The 26,798-nt window shown below is 40.1% G+C and overlaps 2 protein-coding genes and 1 long non-coding RNA gene across 5 annotated transcripts in view; 2 read left to right on the plus strand and 1 right to left on the minus strand.

Moving 5' to 3' along the window:
* Positions 1-26,798, minus strand: part of LOC126368878 (uncharacterized) — a 34,074-nt gene that overhangs the window by 6,109 nt on the left and 1,167 nt on the right. Inside the window, exons 3-8 of the mRNA XM_050013082.1 lie at positions 10,599-11,345; positions 9,942-10,053; positions 7,909-8,042; positions 1,453-1,608; positions 835-1,084; positions 428-615 (exon numbers count right to left, since the gene is read on the minus strand). Coding sequence (XP_049869039.1) covers positions 428-615; positions 835-1,084; positions 1,453-1,608; positions 7,909-8,042; positions 9,942-10,053; positions 10,599-11,345 — 1,587 coding nt within the window. The remainder of the gene's footprint in view (positions 1-427; positions 616-834; positions 1,085-1,452; positions 1,609-7,908; positions 8,043-9,941; positions 10,054-10,598; positions 11,346-26,798) is intronic.
* On the plus strand, positions 21-26,796 carry LOC126368917 (chondroadherin-like). 3 transcript variants are annotated; one of them, XM_050013158.1, is made up of 8 exons: positions 21-53; positions 11,653-11,827; positions 13,505-13,690; positions 23,271-23,497; positions 24,102-24,300; positions 24,582-24,760; positions 25,869-26,038; positions 26,402-26,796. In XM_050013158.1, the coding sequence occupies exons 1-8, from the start codon at positions 36-38 to the stop codon at positions 26,676-26,678; spliced, it is 1,431 nt and encodes a 476-aa protein (XP_049869115.1). In that variant the 5' UTR covers positions 21-35; the 3' UTR covers positions 26,679-26,796. The 3 variants fall into 3 exon arrangements, with proteins under 3 accessions (XP_049869115.1, XP_049869117.1, XP_049869114.1); XM_050013160.1 differs by lacking the exon at positions 21-53 and adding an exon at positions 3,163-3,312; XM_050013157.1 differs by lacking the exon at positions 21-53 and adding an exon at positions 11,411-11,556.
* On the plus strand, positions 18,168-19,969 carry LOC126369028 (uncharacterized). Its single transcript, XR_007566653.1, has 3 exons — positions 18,168-18,933; positions 19,679-19,718; positions 19,887-19,969. It is a non-coding gene; the product is annotated as an uncharacterized LOC126369028 (long non-coding RNA).

Raw genomic sequence — 26,798 nt, forward strand, 5'->3', positions numbered from 1 at the left:
CACTTTTTTGTGGAAGTGGATCGTATTGTGCGCTCATGGATTTGTGTTTACTGGTCAGTAATTGTTTCTTTTTCCAATAATATTGAAATTTCGTCTTTAGTACAGTCATGAGCAATATAATGCACCCACTTTAGGACTCTGTCGCTCTGACATAATATTTGACATTTAGTGAGACTTGCAGTTCAATTTGTCAAAAAGTTAATGTGACATGGTACCAAAGTGTATACATATTAATACTCGTGACCGTAACTATAAGTTTCTGATATCTAAGTTCTGATTATATGAGATCATGAGCAAAATGGGCATGGGTTGTTTGGTATAAATGAAAGTAAAGAAAAAGTTTTAGAGCAATGCGTATAGATAGTCTATAGGGTTAGTCAGCTGGTGCAGCTGCTAGGACGGCCTCTTAACTGAGACGTGTAGTTACCTGTGCGCGGTGCGGATGCCGCGTGTTCTGCGCGTGCAGTGCAGCCAGCAGGTGCGGCTGCAGCTGTCTCCGCAGCGCTGCTAGGACGGCCTCTTCCCCCGCCCCGGTACAGGCCGCGCCGGTCTCCGCCGCCGCCATGTTAGCTGGTTCTACTGGCTCCGCGCACGCTACGTTGCTGCGACGGGACTCTGCAATGGTTAAATAACATAAGATATTTATCGCTGTCAAAAAGCAATATTGATTTCTTAGTTGAATTGCTTCGATGTGGCCATTTTGACCCCCTAGTATAGCTACTCACGTCCGATAGAGCGAAGTGGAAGAGAAGTACGAAGAAGGCAGACCCCACCATCAGATGGGAATAATAAATGCCAAGGAGAGAGAGAGAGAGAGAGAGTATAGCTACTCACTGTTCCTGGCGTTCCTGGGGTCGTGCCTGGGCCGGCGGCGGCGCGTGTGTATGGTGTCCCGCCGCATGGCGGTGGGCCGCGGCACGCCGTGCAGCTTGAAGTACAGGCCGCACGCGTTGCACACCATCTCGCCGCGCGCGTCGCGCCGCCAGATGGTGGTGGTGTGCGTGCCGCAGTTGCTGCACGACAGCTCCACTCGCTGCCCCAGCCGGGTGGTGCCCACGCCTTGCGTCGACGACTCCATTGGCTCCTGGTGGATCATATTGGACGATTCTATTACTGATCAGTAAAAATAAATAAAACTCGTCCTCTATTCGTTCGGTCTTATCTCTAGAACAAGAGAATAAATAAATTAATTTGTGAATTGATCATTAAAACATATTAAGTCGAGTGGTTAACACTATGTGATAGTCATTCTGGCAGCGAGGTTTCTGCAATTGCAATTATCCGCAAAATAAGTCATAATCATAATCATTTATTTGCTATTGAGAGTCCTGCATAGGCCGCTGCAAGTGGTAAAATATATCGTAAGAGTAATCCAGGAAGCGCGAGTTAAGGAACCGCGTTGACGCCTCTGCATTGAGGTTAAGAGTGCCCCGCCACAACAAGCGCACTCACGTGGTCGTGCGCGTGGTGCGCGGCGGGCGCGTCGCAGGCGGCGGCGGGCTGCGCGCGCGCCGGGAAGCTCTGCTTCCTGCGCGCCGTGCCCGCCGCGCCGCCGCCGCCCCCGCCGCCTCCACCCCCGCCGCGGGCGCTGCCCTGCCACTCGCCGTTCTATGACAAAATATCACATTAGTCACCATCAAACATGCCAGGGGCCCAATAATAAACCCTAACACCAAAGTTGGTGAGGACCGTCGTCGACGAAAGAAGAAGATAAAGATCTTCGCGTCAAAATTACAGACTATTGGAATTGGGGAACCGTTAGGGTTCCCGAAGGGATCATTGAGACGAATGTTATCAACTTGTGTGATATTATTATAAGAATAAAAAACTTCCTTCCGTCCTGTTCATTAACCATCCTCCATTCATACCATAAACAACGAAATCCCCATTCATTATCCTTCCATAGTATTCTCTCTTACTTTCTAATAAGCTTTACAAAAACGATAATCATCTTCCTAGCGTACGTCCCGATTATTTTCAGGTACACTTAAATTCTTAACCGGAAGACCATATCTACACGAGCTCATTCCATCATTCACCTTTTATCTTCGGATTTCCAGATGTACGGCCGGGTTCCATCCCTATTTGGTGGATATCCCAACTATTCGCACAAAGCGCTTCGCATCGTCCTTCAGAGTGGAATTCTTTGCCGTCTTCTGTATTTCCGAATGCATACAACCCGGGTGCTTTTAATGCCAGAGTAAACAGGCACCTTCTGGGAACGAGCTTCATCTTAGGCGTCGTCAATGCCTTTGGGCAAGTCTGGGGCCAAGAGCAAACCCATCAAAGGTAAAAAATATATACAGGGTGTTAGTGACATCGTAACGAAAACTTTGAGGGGTGATTGAGGTCATGATTCTGAGATGATATCAAGTGCAATTTTCCGTCGCAAAAGTATGAAATTGAAAATAATTAAAAAAAAACACAAATTTTCATGAATATTCAGACTGGATTCCACTTGATATCAACTCAGAATCATGGTCTGAACCATCCCCCTCAGTATTCGTTACGGTGTCACTAACACCCATACCCACTTGTATGGCTACCGTATGTACTTGTGCGGGGTGTAAGTGACATCGTAACGAATACTGAGGGGGATGATTCAGCTGATTATTCTGAGTTAATATCAAGTGGAATTTTCCATCGCAAAAGTATAGAATTGAAAATAATTAAAGAAACTAAAAAAGATCATGAATTTTGCGACGAAAAATTCCACTTGATATTAACTCAGAATCATGGTCTGAATCATCACTAACACCCTGTATATCAGGTGTGGTTGTTTTAACTGACAAAAATTATAAATATTAAATACAGCTACGGAAATACTCCTTGTTGTCATTTGTTTTTATCCATACACACTACGCTTTATCTGCCACAATATCTAGTCCTGATCACATGAAGTAAACATCATCAATCAATTCATCAGTCATAAACCGAAAGGTCTTTAACACGGACGTCCTTACTTAAGGTCATAACTAAGAACGCTGAACAAAAACACTATAACACCTTAAGGTAATATTTAAAAATTAAACTCACGCGCCGTCTCAAGGAAAAACGTTTTACCTCAAAGGAGAATTAGCATAACGCTTCGTTTTACGGATTATTTATGTCGTTCGTCCTACATTCGCCTCCACCGTTTACACGTAGCACTAACATAGTTATTTGTGCTTCCTAGTAAACCAATAGCACGTAACGTGAGAGCAATAGTGATAGTGCACGAAGTAATATTGTTTCATATGATTAGTGCTCATGACACAAATGGACTCCGAGTATTTCAAAGTATGTCAGTGAGGAAGAATGTATTTAACCTCAGTAAGTAGTCACTTTTTTTTTATTTTGTTTTTAAACGACTTCAAACAAGGAGGAAGGTCTCAATTCGTCGGATTCTTTTTTTATATATGTTCCTCGATTACTCGAAGACGCCTGGAGCTATTTAGATAATTCTAAATTATAAATAATATGCCGCAGTTTGACATAGTATGCAGCCGCAATTTTATAGAAAGGCAAAGTCTATGTTACAAAAAAGTGATAATTTGTCTTCTTTAATCTTTTGATGACAACAACGTAACATAACATAAACAGACGAACGGACGGACAACAAAGTGATATGATAAGGGTTCCGTTTTTCCATTTGAGGTTCGGAATCCTAAAAATAGTGTTATTATTTTTTTATCGTTTGATAACAACAACATTACGTAGCATCTCGCCTGTATCCCCAAAGGTGTAGGCATATGTGTATAGCATGTTATATACACCCACTCCTCGCTAGCTTGTTTATGTTCCATATCCCTTATCGTTTAATTACATTATCGCACTAGTGCTATTTTAATAGGTACAGTTTATTTCACTTTCACCATATAATTCTAACGTTCAGAAACTAATGAACGATAATATTAAATATTTTTTAGTTATAATAAATATATGATGATAAATGATAATTTAAGAGGAACTCGGTGGCGCAGCGGTAAACGCGCTCGGTTTGCGATTGTTGAAGTAAAGCAACTTTCGCAAAGGCCGGTCATAGGATGGGTGACCACAAAAAAAAAAGTTTTCATCTCGAGCTCCTCCGTGCTTCGGAAGGCACGTTAAGCCGTTGGTCCCGGCTGCATTAGCAGTCGTTAATAACCATCAATCCGCACTGGGCCCGCGTGATGGTTTAAGGCCCGATCTCCCTATCCATCCATAGGGAAGGCCCGTGCTCCAGCAGTGGGGACGTTAATGGGCTGGTGATGATGATCATTTAATAATATGAAAATAATTATTTTTGTTAACAAATTGACATTATAAATACATAATTGTATTCAGTTTTGTATATATTTAATATGAGGCTCCTTGGCCCTTACCGTTAGTGCGTCTCTTTCTGCCGCGCGCTGTGCCAATTCAACCAGTGATAATAGAAAAAGAAAGAGAATTCGCGCGCCCCGAGCCATGGTCTCCTTTTTTTTACAAATATTTTACAACTTTTCCTCACAAGTATGTTGAAATATGTTGTATGAAACGCGTGAGCGTTGGTCATCTCGCTCGGGCTAAAATCCAGGGTCGATTGTTATGACCAACATAGCTTACATGTATCATAAAATTACTAATAATGTACTATTATGTAGCTTCTACAGCACACGACAGTCTCCGTGGTCTAGTGGTTAGAGCGTTACAATATGGAGATCCGGGTTCGAATTCCGATGAGGACACTTGTCGAAATCACTTTGTGAGTTTGTTCTTTGTTTGGTAAGGACTTTGCAGGCTTGAACCATCTGATTGTCCGAAAAAGTAAGATGATTCCGTGGTTCGGAGGGCACGTTAAGCCGTTGGTCCCGTGTATAAGCGGTAAAACGCAGTGACGCAGTGTGGTGGAGTATGCTCCATTCCCCAATCCGGTTGATTGAGGGGAGATCTGTGCCCAGCAGTGGGACGTGTAAATGCTGTTTATGTATTTAGCATTTAACTTTAGACTTGTAGCACTTTAGTAATTAACATTTCATAATTTATTGAGGAGCTCGGTGGCGCAGCGGTAAACGCGCTCGGTCTGCGATTGTTGAAGTAAAGCAACTTTCGCAAAGGCCGGTCATAGGATGGGTGACCACAAAAAAAAAAAGTTTTCATCTCGAGCTCCTCCGTGCTTCGGAAGGCACGTTAAGCCATTGGTCCCGGCTGCATTAGCAGTCGTTAATAACCATCAATCCGCACTGGGCCCGCGTGATGGTTTAAGGCCCGATCTCCCTATCCATCCATAGGGAAGGCCCGTGCCCCAGCAGTGGGGACGTTAATGGGCTGATGATGATGAATTTATTGTCGGCCTAGGAAACTAGCCAATTGTTGTCAACAAAACGCTTCACAATGATTGATTGGTTATTTGTGTCACTTCTATAGCACTTAACATTAGCATTTCTATGTGCAAGACATAAAGAGGTTTATTTATATCTACATGCTTTTATTCGCCGGAGTCACGAACTAGATGCGAAATAATCAATTGTACTGTGGATAATAGCTAAGACCGCGCACATGCATGAAGTGTCTTCTAGTAACGGCTATTGGTAATATAATTAAAACACATAATAACGGGTTCTTACCGCGTTTAAAGCAGGGATATGAGACTCCCGATATTTTTAAACTTTCAATAGGGTTCAAATTATCGAGCATGTGGAATCCGGTGGTAGGTGTCGTAAAAAGCTTAAAACGGCCTAATGTGGTGACAAAACGTGAGGACACAGTGAGTGCGGTATGTCGTAGTGAGTTTGGTGCGAGTTCAGATGGTTCCGAACATTCCGATATCAAATACATAAACAAGCGGCAAAGAAAGAGGGTAGACAGATATGTCTGCCCGTAGAAAATTATGGACCTACCTACTCCACTCACCATACTTGCAACAGTGTCGAAATATCGGGAGTCTGATATCCCTGCTTTAAACGCGGTAAGAACCCGTCATTATGTGTTTTAATTATGATAATGGTGCTAATTCCTGTAAAAACCATCTAATTTTATTTTAAGTTATATCTGTCATTTTCTTATCCGCCGAAAAGGAAAGGGACGGGTAATCGACAAGCATAAAATTTATGGAACACACGTCAATTTTAAGCACAAATCTAAACCAACCGTCTAAAAATTTTACATCCGTCAATAACCCGACACAGTTAAGTAGACAGCACGTCAAACAGATTACATACCAGCGACGTACCTTTTGATTCGCCCGGGTTATTCATTCATTTACTCATTCTTTCTAAAATTAAGAGCTGTGAATCATCCGTCCCTTTCCTTTTCGACGGATATGAAAATGACGGATATAACTTAAAATAAAATTAGGCGGTGTCTGCAGGAATCGGGGCCAATAACCGCGTAAACTTAAAATAATGGTAATATGTTTAGTAAACATATCATCATCATCATTGGCCACAACATCTTGACGGATGATGGTAATAGTGGCTGTGTAGCTGTCACGTTTTGCTGCAGGATCTCTAGTGGCTTATCATGCCAATAACAGCACGGCATATTTTGCCACACTCTACACAAATAAAAAGTGAGTCGGGGGTAAACACATAGACCTTCTATAACAAATAGGCAATCAAATTTTGAAAAAGTGTCCGTGGCGTATCTTGTTACAAGCGACGCCGTATTACACTTTATTTGAACAGCCATAACACCTTAATTTGAGGGAACGAACTTATACTATGTACATAACTTAATGTACACTGTTCGGACGCTTTTTTAGAAAATTGTTTTTTAAAAACTCATCAACGAAAGTGAGTCTATTTGTTTCAACGATGTGCCGGATCGTTAAAAATGTATATCCGCGGATACAGATCTGAATACGGGTATTTAGTGTAAAGATCCGCGGATACGGATTCGGATCTTAATTTTCTTATTCGATATTATTCGATTGGTGTCGGCGCCCGCGACCTTGAAACGATAGTAGACGTCTTCGCTCGCCGCAACGTCAGGCAGGACACGTTTTAACTTGCGTAGTACTTTTGTTTTGGTTATGGTAAAACAATCTGAATGGAACTTTATAGTTTTTTATTTAATAATTCTACTTAATCACCTGAAAAAGATCCGTAAAAGATCCGCGTGAAAAGTAACGGACATGGATACGGATACGGATTTTTCTTTTAACTCGGATATCCGCGGATACGGATACGGATATTCGGAACATCACTAATTTGTTTATGGAATGTAAGTGAGCAAATATTTAAAAGTAGGTAACGATTTCTATAAGTATGTGAATTATTTTACCTAGTAAGGCCCGGATTTCTAGTCACTCACACAATAGTTAAGCAATAGAACTCTCTAATCCGAGAAAGCAATATTGCTATTTGACATTTGTTTGCTTTGCGCACTTTTATATACGCACATGTCAAATTGCAACATTACTTTTTTAGATGAATTGCTTCGATGTGCCCTTTTAAACCCCCCAGTTGTGCTTCACTTGTCACTTTTGTAATTGTTTTTAATGTTGTGTTTATATGTGCAATAGAGCGTTTTTAAAGAAAAGGTTAACGTCGTGTGTTATAGGGATCAGGTCCCCGATACCGACCCCGCCGGCGTGGTTGATGATTTCCCTCATTCAGCGCTTATCGCTATCGACCCACTAGGGTCGATTAATTCTTTCAAATATTTTTCCTCTCAGACGACGCCCTGAGCCGAGGTTCGCGCCCAACTGGGCACCCTCAGGCCTGTTGTCTTAAACGTTGTACCGGGTGAGAGCCTTCAGCGCTCCCCATTTGAACGGCCAAGTAGTTAATGCCATCTGCGGCAAATCTACAATAAGTCACGTCAAAAAAAAATGTGTTATAGGGAAGTCAAGGAATTGGCCTTTGATAGACTGGAATGGAAAATGCTACACCGATAAGAGCGTGGCTCTGAAATTGATGATTAGGCATTGTATAAACAAAAGAAGGATTACAATTCATTACTGACCGGCGAGACGGCGCCATTTGGCTGCAAGGAAGAAGGGAGCGGGGACGTGGAGGCACGTAGTGGAGACACTGTCATGCCCAGGTGCTTGCTGTTGATCAGCCGTCTGAGGAGCTGCGTCGCTTCTCCGCCGCGACCTGGAAACATACACACACACATAAACTCATGCTTATCTCCCAGCGGGGTAAGCAGAGCCTATAGAATTCGATCCTGACATATTACCATATAAACATTCCGTACTTTCTTTATTGTCCAGTAAATCATCATCTCCCTAGTGTTATCACGATTCTCACAATACCTGGTAACCTTACATGAACACTTGAAGAGGTGTTCTTTACATAAACGACTGTCAATCTGTCAATAACCATTTTCAACCCCCAGGGAAAACTACAGAGAGAAGAGAGAGGCTTTGAAATGTGGTGTTGGACCCCTCCAATAGTAAGAATAAGTTGGACAAAAATAATTACTAACAAGGAAATGCTAGACAGAGTTGGGAAAAGAAGACAAATATTGAAAGTTATCGAGGACAGAAGAGGATTGGAATTAGTTTTGTCATACGTCCCCAGCGGGATTCGAACCCGGGACATCCGGATCGTGAGCCCAACCGTCAACTACTGAACCACGAAGGCAGTTTACCTGCTCATAGCCTACACTATAACTGAATGAATGAATGAAGTTTCCTCTCAGGCCCTCAGTCTCAGTAAAAGCTTTTAGCTTTGTCCTACTACTACAGGGGCCATATCAAAGTAATTCATCTAAAACGGCAATATAGCTATTTGATATTTCTTGACATTGCGCAATTGATTTGATATGCGCAAACGCCAAATTGCAATATTGTTTTTTAGATGAATTGCTTACAAGTGGCCTTTTTAACCCCCCACATCATTTTATGGAGAAGTAATGCTAGGGCTTAGTTGTTGCAGATGTTGCCTTTCATTATTTTCCTCTCCTACCGCATCTACGTAATATATACGTAAATCATCAGGAATTATAACCGATAAGAAACAACTGTACATAGCGTGTTCTTAAAAGTTTTCGATTTCATCATAATAATATTTTAAGAGTTTTTTTTTTTACTATTTGCGTTTGACCACAGTCTCAACTGCAGGTAAGTGAAGATAAGTAAGTTAGGGTGGAACACGTTTACCTAGCAAATGGTTCACTCTAGTGTTGCATAGGCAACACCACTATTGATAGTTGAAAAAAATAATCAATAATTTCGATAGTCTTACCGATAGTATCTGAGTAGTGCCCCCGTCAAGACGAGCAAAGCGAAGCGAAAGGGCCCCTGAAGTTTCCTCGAAACGTTTCGACGATTTGATTTTTTGAACCCTCATAACTCTGGTTTGGATTATACCAGATATACATAACATAACATAAATAGCCTATATACGTCCCACTGCTGGGCACAGGCCTCCTCTCAATCAACCGGAGAGGGCATGGAGCATACTCCACCACGCTGCTTCACTGCGGTTTGGTGGAGGTGTATTTACGGCTAATAGCCGGGACCAACGGCTTAACGTGCCCTCCGAAGCACGGAATCAACTTACTTTTTCGGACAATCAGGTGATTCAAGCCTGAAAAGTCCTTACCAAACAAAGGACAGTCTCACAAAGTGATTTCGACAATGTCCCCATCGGGAATCGAACCCGGACCTCCAGATCGTGAGCCTAACGCTCTAACCACTAGACCACGGAGGGTGTTATACCAGATATACACAAACAAAAACAGATATTTTATCTAATATGTGGTTTGTAATTTAGGGTTTGTATAGTTAGGGCGTGTAGAGTTAGAAGCTTGGCTCTACATGATATGTGATAACTTTTTGACATTGCGATCGATATTGTCTCGTCTTGACAACATTTTACATGTTTTTGTTGGGTAGATCAGTTTCAAGGTCATATATCGATATATCGGCGACGCTAATTCAATCTAGCCTTAAAAATTCCAAGATCATAATGGTTTGGAATCACAGACTACGGCAAGCTGTGCCAGTCCATCGCTGTTATGATTCGCGAGAGAGAGAGAGAGTTTACCGTTTTGCCGATGTAATGCTTGCCAGAGGGATTCCTTATCAGTTTCATTTTCTTGTGTTGGCTGCGGCGATGACTGCGCTGACCTCGCCGATTGTGTTTCCTCAGGGTCGTCCTGTAAATTAGTTTGAAGAATTATTATTTAGTTTATCTTCAGGTTAGGTAACCGGCCCTTGTGAAAAACGGAGTGACGATAATTATAGGATGGTGATAATGTTGTATGTTCTAGCAGCGTGCGTGAAGAAGAATTAAATAACACCGCCTCTTGTGCTTCTTTGGTCCATTTGTAATTGTCCTATGTTGTGTTACGTGCAACAAAGCCGTCGTAGCCCAGTGGGTAGAATGCTTGACGCTCACTCTGAGGTCGCAGCCTTGAACCCCAGGATAGGTAGGCCTAAACCAATAATTTGTTTTTGAATTCATGTTTGGATCATAAATGATTATCACGGGTTCAGCGGCGAAGGCAAACATCGTGAAGAAACCCACATTCCCGAGAAATGCATTTCGGAAGTTTGTGACCAAACCTATATTGGGCTGATTTTCCCTTCGCGGGTCGGATGGTCAGACAGGTACTCGCTACAGTAAAAAACCGGACCTGTCAAAACTTCAGGTTAGGTAACCGGTCCCTGTGAAAAATAAAGAATAAAATAAAACCCTCACCTGAGACATCTGTGATATATCCATCTGCAGCCTGTCAGGATCGGACCCACTACTGCTTTGACTGCAGTCTTCATATATCGAGGAGTTTTCTTTAGCCTTCGTTTTACTGACCGCTTGGCTCACGTGTTGTTTGTATTCATCAGCAAAATTGGTCTTCTTCGCCAACGTCCGGTGGTAGAACACCGACTCGCGCTCCACTTGCTCGTTCTGATCGACAGGTTCATTTTTAACCGACCCATAAAGCGACAGGTCCATTTCTTTGTCATGGTCGTCGTTGCTCCCCGGACTAGGCGGGTTTTGTGACGCGTTGTATGCATTATATTTATCATCGGGGTACTCGTGGGTGTAGACGTCGACGTTGGGCGCGTGCGTCCTGTCGATGACGCTCGTGTAGTTCTGCGGGAACTTCTGAGACTCCTCGTTCTCCCGCTGCGCGACCGCGACCGCCTTGCTGATGATGTCGATGACGGCGTTACAGTGCATCACCTCGCGCGCGCGCTCCGCCGGCGGCAGCCCCGGCACGCTGTTGAACACTATGTGAGGGTCCTCCTCCGTCTTCACCGCGTACTTGTTGCGGTCGTAGTTCTTTATCTGCAGCAGTGTGACCGCCGCCTGCCGACTCTCCAGGTTCTTCATCTCCTCCGTGGAGTCCGGCGAGCCGACCTCGTATTTAATTTTCTGATCGTACTCATCGTTGAGCGGCCTAATTATTTCCTCCAGCTTGGTCGCCGTTATATTCAGGATCTCCTAAAAATAAAAGCAAATTGTTTGAACAACCGACCGCCTGTATAAGTTGCATGATAACTCATATAAACATTAACCAATGAGGCGCCTCTTCATTTTGTGTCACTCCTGATATCATTCGGCTTTGATAAGATAAAACATATTATACTCAAAGGCGTTCTAGCAGTATCTTTTGTAAAACAAGAGGAAAATGAGTCTAGCGCGCGTATTCGATGTGAGTGGAGCCCTGTGCGCGTAGTGGTTTAGAAGCCCGTGTTTGTGGACGTTAGATATTAGCAGTTATGTAAGTAATGGTGTTTCTTTGTTGTAGGTGTTAGTAATACTATGCGTCCTAGTTGCTTCGAGCCGCGCTCTCGAGGGCAACGCTACAAGCAGTGCTTGTGACATTGTGGAGGAAGAAACGATAGTAACGATCAACTGCACGCGACGCACTATCGACCGCATCACAGACGCCTGGCCGGAGGAAGTATCCAAAATACCCAAAGGTAACGCAATGCGCTTTGTACTCGCTACATATAACAAATGATAGGCGATATCCGTGTAATAATGATTATGACGTCAGCCAGTAGTGAGCCATTATACTAAGTTATCATTTGCTGCGCTTAGTGATTCATTTAGCCTACTATTATCTTTATGCACCATCTGATAAATAACATTAAATTATCAGAGAAATGTAATATAATGGAAATGGATTCTTATAATCGTTGAGGTATTCATATAGGTGGTATCCTGATAACACTGAAATGAAAACAGAGATAAAAATACGTACGCCTTTTGTTTGTATTTCAAGTGTTATACATTTGTAGATTACAGGCAAATTCCCATATAGGAAAAGTAAATTGTTGTCACTGCTTATTTAGCGCATCGCCATTTTAAGAGTATAAGTATACAATACCTTCACGATTTATGAATTGTGAGTTTGTGAGGGACGTCAATTAATAATACAAATATAATACTGAACGCGTTTAGCTGCTTAGTTATCTTCGCGAGCATGTCGTAAAAACCGACGCAAGGATAGTATCATTTCCAATATGATGAACCATCTTATATGTGCTATAATAATAATAATAATAATAATTTATTTATTTCACGAAACATGTCTCATATGTGTTAGTAGACTTATTCTAGATGTTAGTAGCTTTATCTAATATTAGATGCTATGACATGCAAGTCACAGCATCTACGCAGATACGGGCAGTCGAGTCGCGCACTTATCATCGAGAGGGCGGGGTTGCTATGGGTCGATCGACTGTCACCATACGGTTCATCATACCCATCTTAGGACTTCGTAACAACAGTCACCGCAAGTTGCATTCTAACTAATGCCTCTGCACACACCATTCAATCAAAGCCGAGCCATTTGCGCAGGAAATATTATAATGCACGAAACAAGGGTTTGACAGTGCACTCTTGCCCCTACCGCCCTGTATCCAATGGAACGGGGAGCCGCTACGATCGGAGAGCGGTAGGAACGGCATCAGCATTAGCAAGGCCTCTAATGCTGCGGACCGAAAGCTAGCAAGCTAGGTATTGTGACCGATCGGGATCATCAGCCGATCTTAACGGGAGACATCCGTAATAGTAGTGGTGAGGAATGGGGAAAGGATACTACAGCCACAGGAGGAAGAGGGAGGTGACAGTAGTAGCTAGAGCAGTTCGGGGTCGCATACCCGTAGCGATTCTCTACCGACCAGTACCGGACAGATATCTGGCAGAACCACCCTCTGAACTGCACACGCCATTAGGGACTACTTAACATAGCATCACGCCGCTATCCCCGAAAGGGTAGGCAGAGGTGGTATATACACCCACTCCTCGTCAGCTATGTTTAAGTCCCATGTAATAGGGGGCGAGCGTAGGCCATTAACAGGGCGCAATCTTGGAAACCACGTGATATCAATTATCCATGATCGTAACATGAATGAAAACTCGTAAGTCGAATTCAGTGGTTTAACCTCGTAAAGCCGAGGTTTCTAGACACAATAGTAAAACATTGGAGTTTGGATTTTAAAAGGACTGTCGGCGTTACGACTTTAAAGCCCAAGCCAGGATTCGACCCCGTGACACTAGAAGTGACGCGTTCTCTGAACAAGCCTATCACGGATTTTCACATACGTATACTACTTAAACGTGAAATTAAACCCTATTGCTTTGTATTCCAGATGTCCACGTGTTTATCACGTTCTACAACAACAGTATTACCAACATAACCAAGCTGCCGAAAGTCCCTGGCTCGCATCAGGTGGCTGTCAATTTCAAGAACAACCAGGTCGTCGATATTGTGCCGGGAGCATTCAGCGATCTCACCTTCCTTACTTTCGTGGATTTGACTAACAATCTCTTGACGGGTAAGCATGTAAAAACCATAGAATAGGAAATAATACTACGTATAGAACGGAAACTCTCCGCTCCCCACCAGCGACTGGGCTAGGTTTAACCCCCCCCCCCCCCCCCAAACACAGTTTAGACTTAATTTGTATGGCGTTAGACGTCACATACACAGATACGCCTGTACGATAATGTCAATGTGTGGTGTCTGTGTAAAACGAGGTTCTTCAATTAAGTGTCCGGGATGTGGTAAAAACACATAACAAATAGCCTATATAAATCCTACTGCTGAGCTCAAGCTTACACTCAATCAACTATAGATATGGCATACCGCGCTGCATTAAGGTTACTAGCCAATTCTTTTTAAAAGCTTCCTTCCAGGCTAGCCACAGAGGCAGCCAATCAGCTCGCGACACCAAACACTTCAGGACCCCGATACCGACCCCGCCGGCGTGGTCGACGATTTCCCTCATTCAGCGCTTGTCGCTATGGACCCACTAGGGTCGATTAATTCTTTCAAATATTTTTCCTCTCAGACGACGCCCTGAGCCGAGGTTCGCGCCCAACTGGGCACCCTCAGGCCTGTTGTCTTAAACATTGTATCGGGTGAGAGCCTTCAGCGCTCCCCATTTGTCCGGCCAAGTAGTTAATGCCATCTGCGGCAAATCTACAATAAGTCACGTCAAAAAAATCCTTCCAGGTTAGACTTGGCCATAGAATAAGGAATAATACTAAGTATAGAACAGAAACTCTCCTCTCCCCACCAGCGACTGAGCTAGGTTTACCTCACCCCCTCGAAAGTTTACAAAGTTGAGATGAATCGTATGGTGTCAGACGTCACACACACAGATACACGTGTCCGATAACGTCAATATGCGGTGTTCGTGTAAAACGAGGTTGTTTGTATGAAGTGTCCGGGGTATGAGTTGGCTTAAATGGCAACTATGTGAAGTTACTAATTTATCATTTGATCTATTTTGACACCATAAAGGCACACAGCATTCTTCTTCTTTCGTGTGGGTTGTGAGTACAATGACCGACCTCATCAACCCTGGTGTCAGGGCAGCATACCATTAAAATAGCAATAAACCAGTTGACTGAAAGTATTTATAGGTAAATGAGATAAATTACGTCGACAAGTCAAGAACGACTGGCTTGTTAAATTGTATCTAAATACAAAGCCATCTCTCCACAGTTACACTCTATGTTATGCAAATAAGGTGTATATTCTAGCGCTAAACATATTAATCCGAGATTGATTTCAACACCTCGTCTTTACTTGTGTGCTTGTGTAATGTGACAGTAATAAATGTTATAAAATTGTAAATCAGGCCATTCGTATTATATCTAAGCGGATTAACCTTTCGTAATAAAATAGCCTCATCACTTTAAATAGTTAACGACCCCGATTCCTGCAGACATCAGCAGAGAAGACACCTGCGGAATCACAAGTTATACCTGTGATTTTCTTATCCGCCGAAAAGGAAAGAGACGGATAGGCAACTGTAAATTTTGAAAGGAATGTATAATCCGGGCGAATAAAATAGGCATCTCGTAGATATACAACCCGTCGCTTTCTAAATTTCTGCCTAAAATTGACGTGTGTTCCATAAATGTTATTGCTGTCGAATACCAGTCCCTTTCCTTTTTGGCGGATAAGACAGGTATAACTTAAAATAAAATTAGGTGTGTACAGGAATCAGCACCAATTTCTCCTAGCCATAGAAACTATAGTCGTATAATCGAGTTCTCTCATTAGGAATTCCCTGTACTTATCACAAGTAGTATGCGCAGATAAGCGGTTTATAAACATGCTTCATAGCTAACTGTGACTTTTGTGACCAACCGGTCAAATACATTCAACGCTCTGGGTACTGAATAACAAGTTTTTATAACTCTAACAATAAGAATAGTTTATTTCAGTACATACCACATAACACAACATCACGCCTGTATGCCCGATGGGGTAGGCAGAGGTGTATAGTATATACATGCAGTCCTCGCCAGTTATGTTTGTAATAGGAGGCGAGCCGTTGGCCGGGCGCAAATCATCGAAACCATGTGATATCAATTATTTGAAAATTTGCTTAAGTATAGTTGTGCTTAAACTATGAAAAGCATGTTATCGTTCTAGAAAAGATTAGGGACTACATTTTACATTTGCACAGGGAAAATACGTACGACTTTTGTGCCCTGCAGGGGTCTTACAACATAGGTTCGACATCACCATAGTGCGAGTAACGGAAGCGTGACAACACTTTAAAGCTAAAATCACTTTTAGACCAAGGTATAGAAAAGAAATATGTAAGGATAATTAAACATATATAACAGCCTCCGTGGTCTAGTGGTTAGAGCGTTAGGCTCACGATCTGGAGGTCCGGGTTCGATTCCCGATGGGGACACTTGTCGAAATCACTTTGTGAGACTGTCCTTTGTTTGGTAAGGACTTTTCAGGCTTGAATCACCTGATTGTCTGAAAAAGTAAGATGATTCCGTGCTTCGGAAGGCACGTTAAGCCGTTGGTCCCGGCTATTAGCCGTAAAAACACCTCCACCAACCCGCATTGGAGCAGCGTGGTGGAGTATGCTCCATACCCCCTCCGGTTGATTGAGGGGAGGCCTGTGCCCAGCAGTGGGACGTATATAGGCTGGTTATGTATGTACAGCGCAAAGATGCAACTAGAGAGCATTGGCGAGGAGTTTCCAATTCGATTTTATTTTATTTATGTCAATGGTTAGCTATATAGTGTTGTCGCGCTTCCGTTACTAGCACTATGGTGATGGATGTCGAACCTATGTTGTAAGACCCCCTGCAGGTTATACAAAAAACTACCTCCCCCAATCTTTCTTCTCGACAAACAACTCTTTAATAAAAATAAAAATAAAAAGGGTTTTATTTCTGTAAATCTATAACAAACAAGTTACAGGGGCTTCCCTAAAAGTAGTCAGATGACACTTGTGATGGGAATGCCTCGCTCTTCCAACGCAACCAGTACAATTTGATTTACACTATACGTAGTCGGTCCCAAAGTTCTGTCACAGGCACATTATTTTTAAATTTCGAACATGCTTTTAGAAAAATTTTATGGCGTTCCATTTTTGAATGTTTGACAATTATTTTAAAACAAAAAATGATCATTTGCCGTGATTTATTACGATGGAGAATTTTTTGATATAGAAGTTTTTGATATAGAAGAAAAGTACAATAAGCAAAACGATAGAGTGTACGCAGAGAACTCTGAAGAAGCAGGAAAAAAAGTTCCGCGGGTTCAACATGGGCATCATCCATCTTCAGTGATGGTCTGGTTAGGTGTCTCTTACTATGGGCCAACGGAGGTTCATTTCTGCGAAAAAGGTGTCAAAACCAGTGCAAAAGTGTAACAAGAGACGGTTTTGAATCGGCTTGTCAAAGATCTGCCCAACACGCTATTTTCAGGACATCATTTCGTGTTCCAGTAGGATTCTGCGCCTGCACACAAAGCCAAAACTACTCAAGCCTGGTTCGACCATCAAAAAATTGACTTTATTAGACACGAAGATTGGCCTTCCTCCAGTCCGGACCTTAATCCTCTGGATTATAAAATTTGGCAGGTCTTAGAGAACAAGGTCTGTGCTAAACCCCACAAAAATTTGGCGAGCCTGAAGTCAGCCATAATTAAAGCCGTCGCTGAAATAGACATGAATATGGTGCGTGCTGCGATAGATGACTGGCCGCGGCGTTTGAGGGAAGTTATTAAAAACAAGGGAGGTCATTTCGAATAATTTTAAGTTATTTTCATTTCTTAATAAATATACTTTAAATTGATATATAAATTTTTATAAACTTATTGGTACTTTTTATTTTATCACTATTTTCATATATGACAGAACTTTGGGACCGACTACGTATTGTCTTAAAGTAAAACTTAGGTAAATTAAACATAATACATGTGTGTGTATGTGTGTGTCTCTCTCTTAACATTCTTAAAGTAATCTATAAAGGGTAATGAGAGAGAGTAGACCGTAGTCTACTCTCCCGCCCGTAGGCCACGGAAGAGGTCCCACGGATTTTAATGGAACTAATTGACAAGTTATAATAATTCTATGTAGTATATGGCGACACTAACGCCCTGGCCCCAGGACTTTTTTCGTGTCGCGGACTTTACCTACCTTCAGAAGACTACTTGCAGGCTCTTTTGATGAAAGAAATGATAACAGCCTTTCGCCGTAATTTCTAGAAGTTGTTCACTTTAAGGTGATTCGTTTTCCATACAAAAGTTGATGCAGTGCTACAGGAAAACGGATAGAGGAATATTGTTATAAAACCGATAAATAGTAATATTTTGGTGTATTATTTTCGCAAACTAACAAAAATTTAGGGTCCGAATACGAGAAGTACCATATTTCAGACCCTAAATTTTGATCAATTCTACATTTGTAGTGGTGCAGATTACAGTGTATTTGCTGAGCGTGTAGAGGTGTCAATGTTAGTTTGTGTGCGTGATAGTTTTTTTTTTCTAAAGGCTTTGACTACTTGACAAGTGTAATAGAATGTCAGTGACAATTTATAAAGAGATTTTGTATGAAGAGAATAAATAAATAAAAAACTAAAAATACTACAATCTGAGAAAAGGAATATTGGAAAAATATTTTTGTAATAACGTATCTTATTTAAACATTTTTAAATAATGGGTAAATACCGTGTTTTAAAAGAGGACATATATTATAATAAAAAATCAATACATAAAATGAAATGGCTGTATGGGCATAGTTCCCTTTGCCTTACCCTTCGGGGAAAACCAAATCAAAAAAGAAGTTGTTGCCTCAGAACAATAACTAAAGCATAGAAGGAAGGCTAAAATAAGAATTCAGAAACTATAAACCGGCTCTCTTCTAGCTTACGACACAAACTATGAGTGAGAAAAGGACAAATGATTCGCTCTTTGCTTCATTTTTTCCGAGGTTGTCACAACATGAAATGTCATTTGGACCTATTGGACTCATTTTAACTCGGCCAAATACATAGTAACATACATAAGAAGATTTTACTTATATTTACCGAACTATTTGACACGGTCGCGTCAACTGTGTTTACGAGTGTCTTGTGTTCAGATTGTTTTAAGTGATAATTTAACAATATTTTTCCAAATAAATGGAAAGAAACTTTTATTTATATCAAATAATTGAGTGTCTCGACTGTGTGACATTATGTCTTGTGTGGTATGGGGCTGCAGCTCACATTCAGGAAGAAAAGAAAATAGCCAACAACTTCTGTCGTTTCATCGGTAAGTTTTTGTAATTTTCTAGTGAAATGTGAACTGCTGAACAATTTTAGGAAAGTAATATGTTTTGCTGAATAGATTTGTAGCATAAAATATTTGAGATATCCATTATATTATACGTTTCATCGATGAATACGGAATTGATTTGAGGTTATGTTGATTGTCCATAGTGATGTACTAAAATTATCGATACTTTTAATTTTTAGATTTCCTGTAGACGATAACAAAGAGAAAGAATGGATAATTCGCATTAATAGACGAAATTGGATTCCAAATAAGTACAGCCGTATTTGCTCGAAACATTTTACTGCGGATTCATTTATGTGTGTTCCTAATTCAAAGTGGAGGCGTCTTCGAGACGATGCTATTCCTACATTGAACATTATAGATCAGACAGATGAAATGGTGTTTAAATTTAAATTTCAGCCTAGCCTGCATCATCTCACTGCTGGATAGATAGATAAGATATTTGTATCATGTTATCACAACACGTTTATACTATCTATCATTCAACTACATATTATTATACATACATACATACATAAACTCACGCCCGTAATCCCTAGTGGGGTGGGCAGAGCCACAAGTAATCAAAGACAACTTGCAGCCACTGTTGATACGATGTCGATACATATTATTATGTACTTAATAAACTTAGTATATACTAAGTCTGTAGTTGTTTTATGTCTAAACAATTATGAGTTGTACACGTTTTATATAAGTAAATTATTATTATCTTTGATTTCAGATATTAAATCCAAAAGTGTCGACTGGATTTACATGAAAAGGTATATCAAATAATTTTCTTTTTTTATATTTTTAACATGATATACATATATAGAGTGTATAATTCAACCAGCTGCACAATGCACTTAAATCAGATATATTTTACTTTTATTTTTATAGATTATTTTGTACATATACTATTTTAACATTATTATTAAACTTTATTTCAGTCAGTTCAAGAAGACGAGATGAAAAATTTAAAAGAAAAGCTGAACAAGTCCCGCCTCAAGATCAAACGACTTAATGAAAAAAAAAAAACAATGTGACAGGGTGTCACAAAGACAGTTTCTAAGCAAATTGACACTGTTTAGAAATTAATAAATTTGTATTTATTGTAAATATAATGTACATAATTAATAACGTGTGAAATAGATACTTGCTAATGAAAATGAACAGATTTACGATCTAATTTATATTTCATTTTACCTCCTGTTCTTATTTACTCCTACTCCAACACTCCAGGTTGATACGAACTGCGCCCAATAAAGAATGTAATGAATGTTATAGATTTGTGTAAGCGACTTAGATAAATCTTGACTAAACCTTCCTTTACAAATACAAATATACTTTATTGCACACAACATACAATACTTACAAGTTTTACACGAAAGATACAGTACACCACCTACCTACCTTTTACTTTCCCTTTCTGTTCTCTTATGAATACTTGTATGCCGTATTTTTTTAAGTATAATGCTATATCTAGTAGGTACGAGTATGGTAATCCTAGTATTGAAACAGCTTGTAGCCCTAGTAAAGACCGCCATTTTATGTTTACAGAGTGGCACGTTTTTTCTGTAGGTATTTCCAGTCCATACTCTTTTCTATGTCTATGGCGTGACCCCATCGGGCCTCTTACCGTCTGTGCGGCTTAGACCCGGCGGCGGCGGTTCCAATTTGCACGGCACGTCGATCGACACCAGTGCACGGCGGATGACATCATAAATAAACTATTTTCTTTCCTTCCTGAATGTGAGCTGCAGCTCCAAACTAATATAAACCAGACAATATAATCCAAAAATGGTTAGATACTTACCTATCAGAGACAGAGTCTCCTTTCATCAAGAAGAAGATAATTGCATCCTACAAAAAGAAATCTTGTAAAAAAAATTTATCGACATTAATTGTAAGTAAATTTAATTTTATCGACATATTACTAAAGTGAAACCCAACACTAGGCAATGAAAAACTTGTGACAACCTACGAAATTACGAAACAATTTTTGTATATGCGTCTTTGTCTAACATTACGCCGGTTCCGTAAGATAAAGTAGAGCAGAATTATAGAGTTCTGTTGCTATTTTAGCCTTCCTTCTATGCTTTAGTTATTGTTCTGAGGTTGTTGCATTTGCCGGCCTAAATAGTAGTCATTTATAATTAATTGTTTTTCCATCCAACATACAGATTTATTTATATTCTCTTTGCCGCGGACTTTTTGGTGGAAACGGGAACGGGAAGGTTGCTTTCTTCATTGAATAATCTAAATAATCAATACGAAGTGGTGTTTTGTGGTTAATGATCACATTAGTCGGAAAACATTCCCGATAGTATTATTAAATCGAAATATTCAATAAACAAAGTGTACCTATCTATTTTCGCTTTGCGCCAACAAGCCGCTTACTTCATTTGGGGTTCGGAGTAGGAGTCTGCTCCGAGGGTGGGGGCTTAGGTTTCATCATTTCATTAATCATCATCAAGAAAAAAAACACAAGACATGGCTGTATGTTCATAGTTCCCTTTGCCTTGCCCTTTGGGAAAAAAAATAAGATAAATTTTGAAATTCTTATGTATAATAAACAAACATCACAGACATCATGACAGATCTAAAACTAAATAAAATCTTTTTTCTTTTTTCTATTTGACTTATTTATGAATTTTAATCAAGAAAACGTGATAATAAGTTCGACAGCAACCAGTTCAGGTCCCCGAAACAGCCCATTTCAGGCCGCGTATATATGGAAATACTACTTCAATACGTCCCAGCCTCGTCTTTTTTTAACGTCCTCGTTATAAAAAGACGTCCTAACCTGAACTAACTAACCTAACAATAAACACCACGCGTAAATATATGTCCAGAAATGCGCTGTGAGTCGTCTGGACTGGGCGCGAAAACAACATAGAATTCGATTAGGTGCTAAGTGTCCCGCATGCTATCACCAGCTGTCACTGACATACGTATGAAGTCCCGCGGATTTTATTGGAACTAAATGACAAGTCATAATAATTATATGCGGATACTGCGACATCAGCGCCGTGCTTGCGGGACGTCCTGAAGCGCTATTACATCTTTCAAACGCGATGCGACAAAGTTTGAACCTACGCAATTTAGGAAAAATCTACCTTATTATTACTGTACTGTGATCGTTATTTGTAAAATCATACAATACATATACACAATTCTTTATACACAATAATAATTATTATGACATATTGTGGACTTTTCGGTATACCTACAAAAAAGGAACAATTCAACCATACGTTGTTTTGTTATATCTCAATGGGCTCAGGCAGCGTTTTCGCCGAAAGCTCCAAGTCGGCTATATTTGTAACGATAATTATGTTTGACATTCATCATCATTTTTGAACCATTTTATACAAAAAAAATACTTGTATAAATTATAAACCCTAAAGCACGCCCATGAATCACTCTACTCATTGGTGAAAACCGTATGAAAATCCGTTCAGTAGTTTTTTAGTTAGCCGCATGTTCACTGATGCGATTAATGCCTATTAGAATTTTACAAAATAAAAAATACGGAAATTACGGAAGGTACTTTAGTGCAAAGTAAATTATTGTATACTTGTATACTTAATTATAATATTATTGGTAAAAGTGATACTTTTTGAAAATTCCGTAACAAATAGACGGGTTCGCCAAATTCAATTGTAAAAAAAAAATACAAAAAGTAAAAACAATTAAAACATGCAGTTGGGTTTGAACCGTGAACCTTAAGAATGGCGGCTACTGCTTTACCAAATGCGCCATTTAGAAGTTAGAAGTAGACTTCAAATTATGCATCTCTTTTAATAGCTAACCTAGTTCGCATGTGTGTGTGACAGCTTCGTGTTTGTACACAAATTGAAATGACACCAACTTTTGATGCAATGTTTCAATATGATATCTTCAGTAAATACTTCAAAATTGTAGCTTAACTTAAAGATAATGTATGTAAGATTTCGCCACCTAACATTTCACTGGGTCAGAACTCAACACTAAACGAATAAATGGAAAAAAATACGAAAACTGCAGAAGTAACGCCATCTACTGACGCAGCGTTACCTAGCTGACTGAAACACATCACATGTGGACATTCCACATCTTTTCATTCTGAGAAATGGTAATTTTTAATTGTGATCATTTAACGCCGAAAGGACAGGAAGTCGTAAAATAGATATGGTACCATGAATCATATGACAAGTTTTAAACACAAATCACCGGGGCCGGGGTAAGCAGAGACTATGGAATTCCATTTACTTCGTTCCTGATACACTTTACTTGATTCCTTCCACATTCTTGAATCAACTTTTAAAACATTGAATAATATCAACTTCCAGGCGAAGTATTGAGGAGTGAGATCTTCCAGGGGCCGTACGATGGCGCCGGCGAGTACGGGAACATTGCGCTGGAGTCGCTCTACCTCAGCCACAATGAAATCCACTCGCTGGACCGATATTTGTTCCAGTACACACCCAACCTGACCGTCTTGTGGCTCAACTACAACCCCATTGAGATACTTGACCAGGTCACGCTAATGGCTATATCGAGTGCCGTCAATTTAAAGGTAACCTTACTAAATATGTAATGACGTATGGGGATAGACCGACATATTTTCGCCTTATAGTGGAAATCTCATAAGCTCTTATTTGAAAAACACGTCCTGATGTGATTTTCTTCAACAAAAAACTCAGACATTTTACGGATAAGTATTTTAAAAAATAGAAACGCTTATTTTTACCTCTTTTATATATTATAATAGAAATGAGGCATAATTCTTCATTTGTTTCAAATTTCGCGCGAAAACGGTTGGTCACGTGACATTTTGCCCAGTGGCGTCACATTTCAATAAACAAAGAAACTGTCAAACAGGTTTTCACTATAAGGCGACGACATGTGATTCGGATGATATTTAATATTTTAATACGTAACAAATACTTTAAAACAGAAAATTCCTTACTAACACATTCAATAATTGCTGACAATTAAGTCGAATGCATAGCGCTCTATTTTCATATCTATCTTTGAAAATACACGTAACATTCCAACAATGTAATGATAACCACGACTAAGTACACACCTAATTGTATTGTGTTACGGCAGCTGAAATATCCACATATAGGTAATACCTCACAAACTAGTATAACACTTCATTCGTTGTATAATTTCAGTTTCTAGACTTATCGTACACTGGCATCGATTCTATACCGTACGAAGCATTCAAAGGTCTAACTAATCTGAATCAGATCGATTTGTCTGGCAACAAATTCGTGACTGTTCCCGAAAGCTTGAGACTCGTCGGGAATAGTCTAGAGGTCTTGACGTTCAACAACAATCCCATAGTGGAACTTAACGACGACAGTTTTAACGGTAAGTCTAATGATGACTCATTGGAAAGTTTGTGCGGAATTCGTTGAGAGAATTTAGACATCTTAGTGTAAGCTTACTAATCAGAATCGCAGATGACCGGCGATTACGACGCGGCGCAGAAACGTGATAGTTCTCGCATGTTACGGAAGCAGATAATATGACGCGCACGTATCATTAAAAATAACTCTCCTAAATAACGCACAGTGACGTAAATTATTGCATATAAAAATGCACTATTATGATTATGAAATCAGGTATTAGAAACGGTATGTAACTTTCAGATTTAACGCACCTGATACAATTGGAAGTTGGCGATAACGACTATCTAGAGGAAGTGAAACGCAGCACGTTTTCGCCGCTCAAGAGTTTGAGGACTTTGCACTTGTGCCATAACCGGAGGCTGCGGTATATCAGCCACAACGCCTTCCGAGGACTGAAGGACCAGTGGACTCTCACGGAGGTACGTTAAAAAGACAGACCTCAAATGTCTGTTAAGATACATATCATGTCTGTATACGTCCCACTGTTGGCACAGGCCTCCCCTCAATCAACCGGGTCCGGAGAGGGTATGGAGCATACTCCGCCACGCTGCTGCATTGCGGGTTGGTGGAGGTATTTCTACGGCTAATAGCCGGGACCAACTGGTAACGTGCCCTCCGAAGCACGGAATCATCTTACTTTTTCAGACAATCAGGTGATGCAAGCCTAAAAGTCCTTACCAAACAAAGGACAGTTTCACAAAGTGATTTCGACAATGTCCCCATCGGGAATCTAACCCGGACCTCCGGATCGTGCGCCTAACTCTCTAACCAATAGACCACGGAGGCAGTTAAGATACAATTATTTAAAAAGATCTCCACTAATACATCGCGTGGGAGAGCAGTCGATAGATCATATTACATATGGAATAAACTGAAACCGTAATTCCGTTTGTTTATAAAAACAAATCAAACATCTATTAGATTTAATGAAGAGTTGAACTATGACGGGCTATGAAATACGTAAGTATAACATTACGCATCGAGGAAAAACACAGCATTAAACGCAATTAAACAAATACCATTAGATATGAGATTACAACTCTTCCTATAGATAGGCAACATAATGGCGAAACTAACTAATGCATACGTAATTAATTATATCACACGAGATGATCTAATACGTTAAAAGCATTTTTTACTAAAGTTTTACATTTGGATACTTTACACGAGATAGGGGAGTGGCCTCAAATGTAAGCTTTTGGTAAATGTAGAAAACATTACTCATGTCGTCTTATCATCAGTCATCAATTTCGAAAGTGGCACATTTGAATAAGCTATTTCAAGCATCTTGTAAAGATTACATTACAAATATGCAATTTGTTCGCCCTACATCTGTTTGCTTACTCTACAACATCACAACTGGGTCACTCAACTCAGCTGATTAATCATAATGCATAATTATGATATCAATCGATTACTGATTGCAAAATTTATCCCAAATCTGGAGCAGACTTGCTCAACATGCAATTGTTTATCTAATCATTATAATTTCTTACACGAATTTCATTGTTACTATGCTTTCAATAGGTGCATCTGGATGACAACAATCTGAGTGAGCTATCATCAGACCTGATGCCGTGGAGCAAGTTGGTTCTGCTAGGGATGAGTGGTAACAACTGGCTGTGCAACTGTGACCTTGCCAACATTGTCACTAAGCAGGGAGCTGGACAAAAGTTCAAGGAAGATGAAATACCTTAGTGAGTTTATAAATAAAAACAACATTCACTTAACTAATGATCAATTCAATGCTCTTTTGATTACAGAGCTCCCACTCTTGCTTATTGCCATATAATTATGATGAAAGTTTGAAATATTATTTGCATGCATAATACATTGAATATTAATAACTATGTCATGATGTTGTTTTGTCAGGTGAATATTTTCTATAAAGAAAACTAGTTCTATAAAGTTACATTTCCATTCATCATATTACTCATCAAATTTATTTATAGACAATCTTTATAGCTGGTGCTGTAGGTTGCACATAAAAGTTTATGCAACACATTTATTTATTCCTATGCCATCAACAGTGTGGAGTACAAATGGTTTATTTATTACAGCTGTGCGGCCCCAATCAAGCTGAGTGGACAATACATCACAAACATTACTTTGACTTTCTGCCCCACGTTTGATGACACATTTAACAGGAAGAAAGGCTTCTCCATGTCTGATTTGAAACCTAAACATGTTTTGTGGAGTATCTTTGGTGTGGCCACCGTGGTGGGCTTGGGCATGGTGATAGGATTATTGGTTAACGGTATAAAAGCATACATCAAGAGGATGAGATCCCAACCCATTCATTATATTAACCTCAATGAGGATTCTAGCTTTGCATAAGGAGTTTTCATTGTTTTGTTTTACTCCAAGAAACTGTTTACTATTAGGAATATAGGCAAATGTAAATAACATATCAGTATTTTTGTTTTGATTGAAAAAATAAACATTATAAAGTATTCT

Source organism: Pectinophora gossypiella, chromosome 8 (genome assembly GCF_024362695.1).
Source record: "Pectinophora gossypiella chromosome 8, ilPecGoss1.1, whole genome shotgun sequence".
NCBI classification, from domain to species: domain Eukaryota; kingdom Metazoa; phylum Arthropoda; class Insecta; order Lepidoptera; family Gelechiidae; genus Pectinophora; species Pectinophora gossypiella.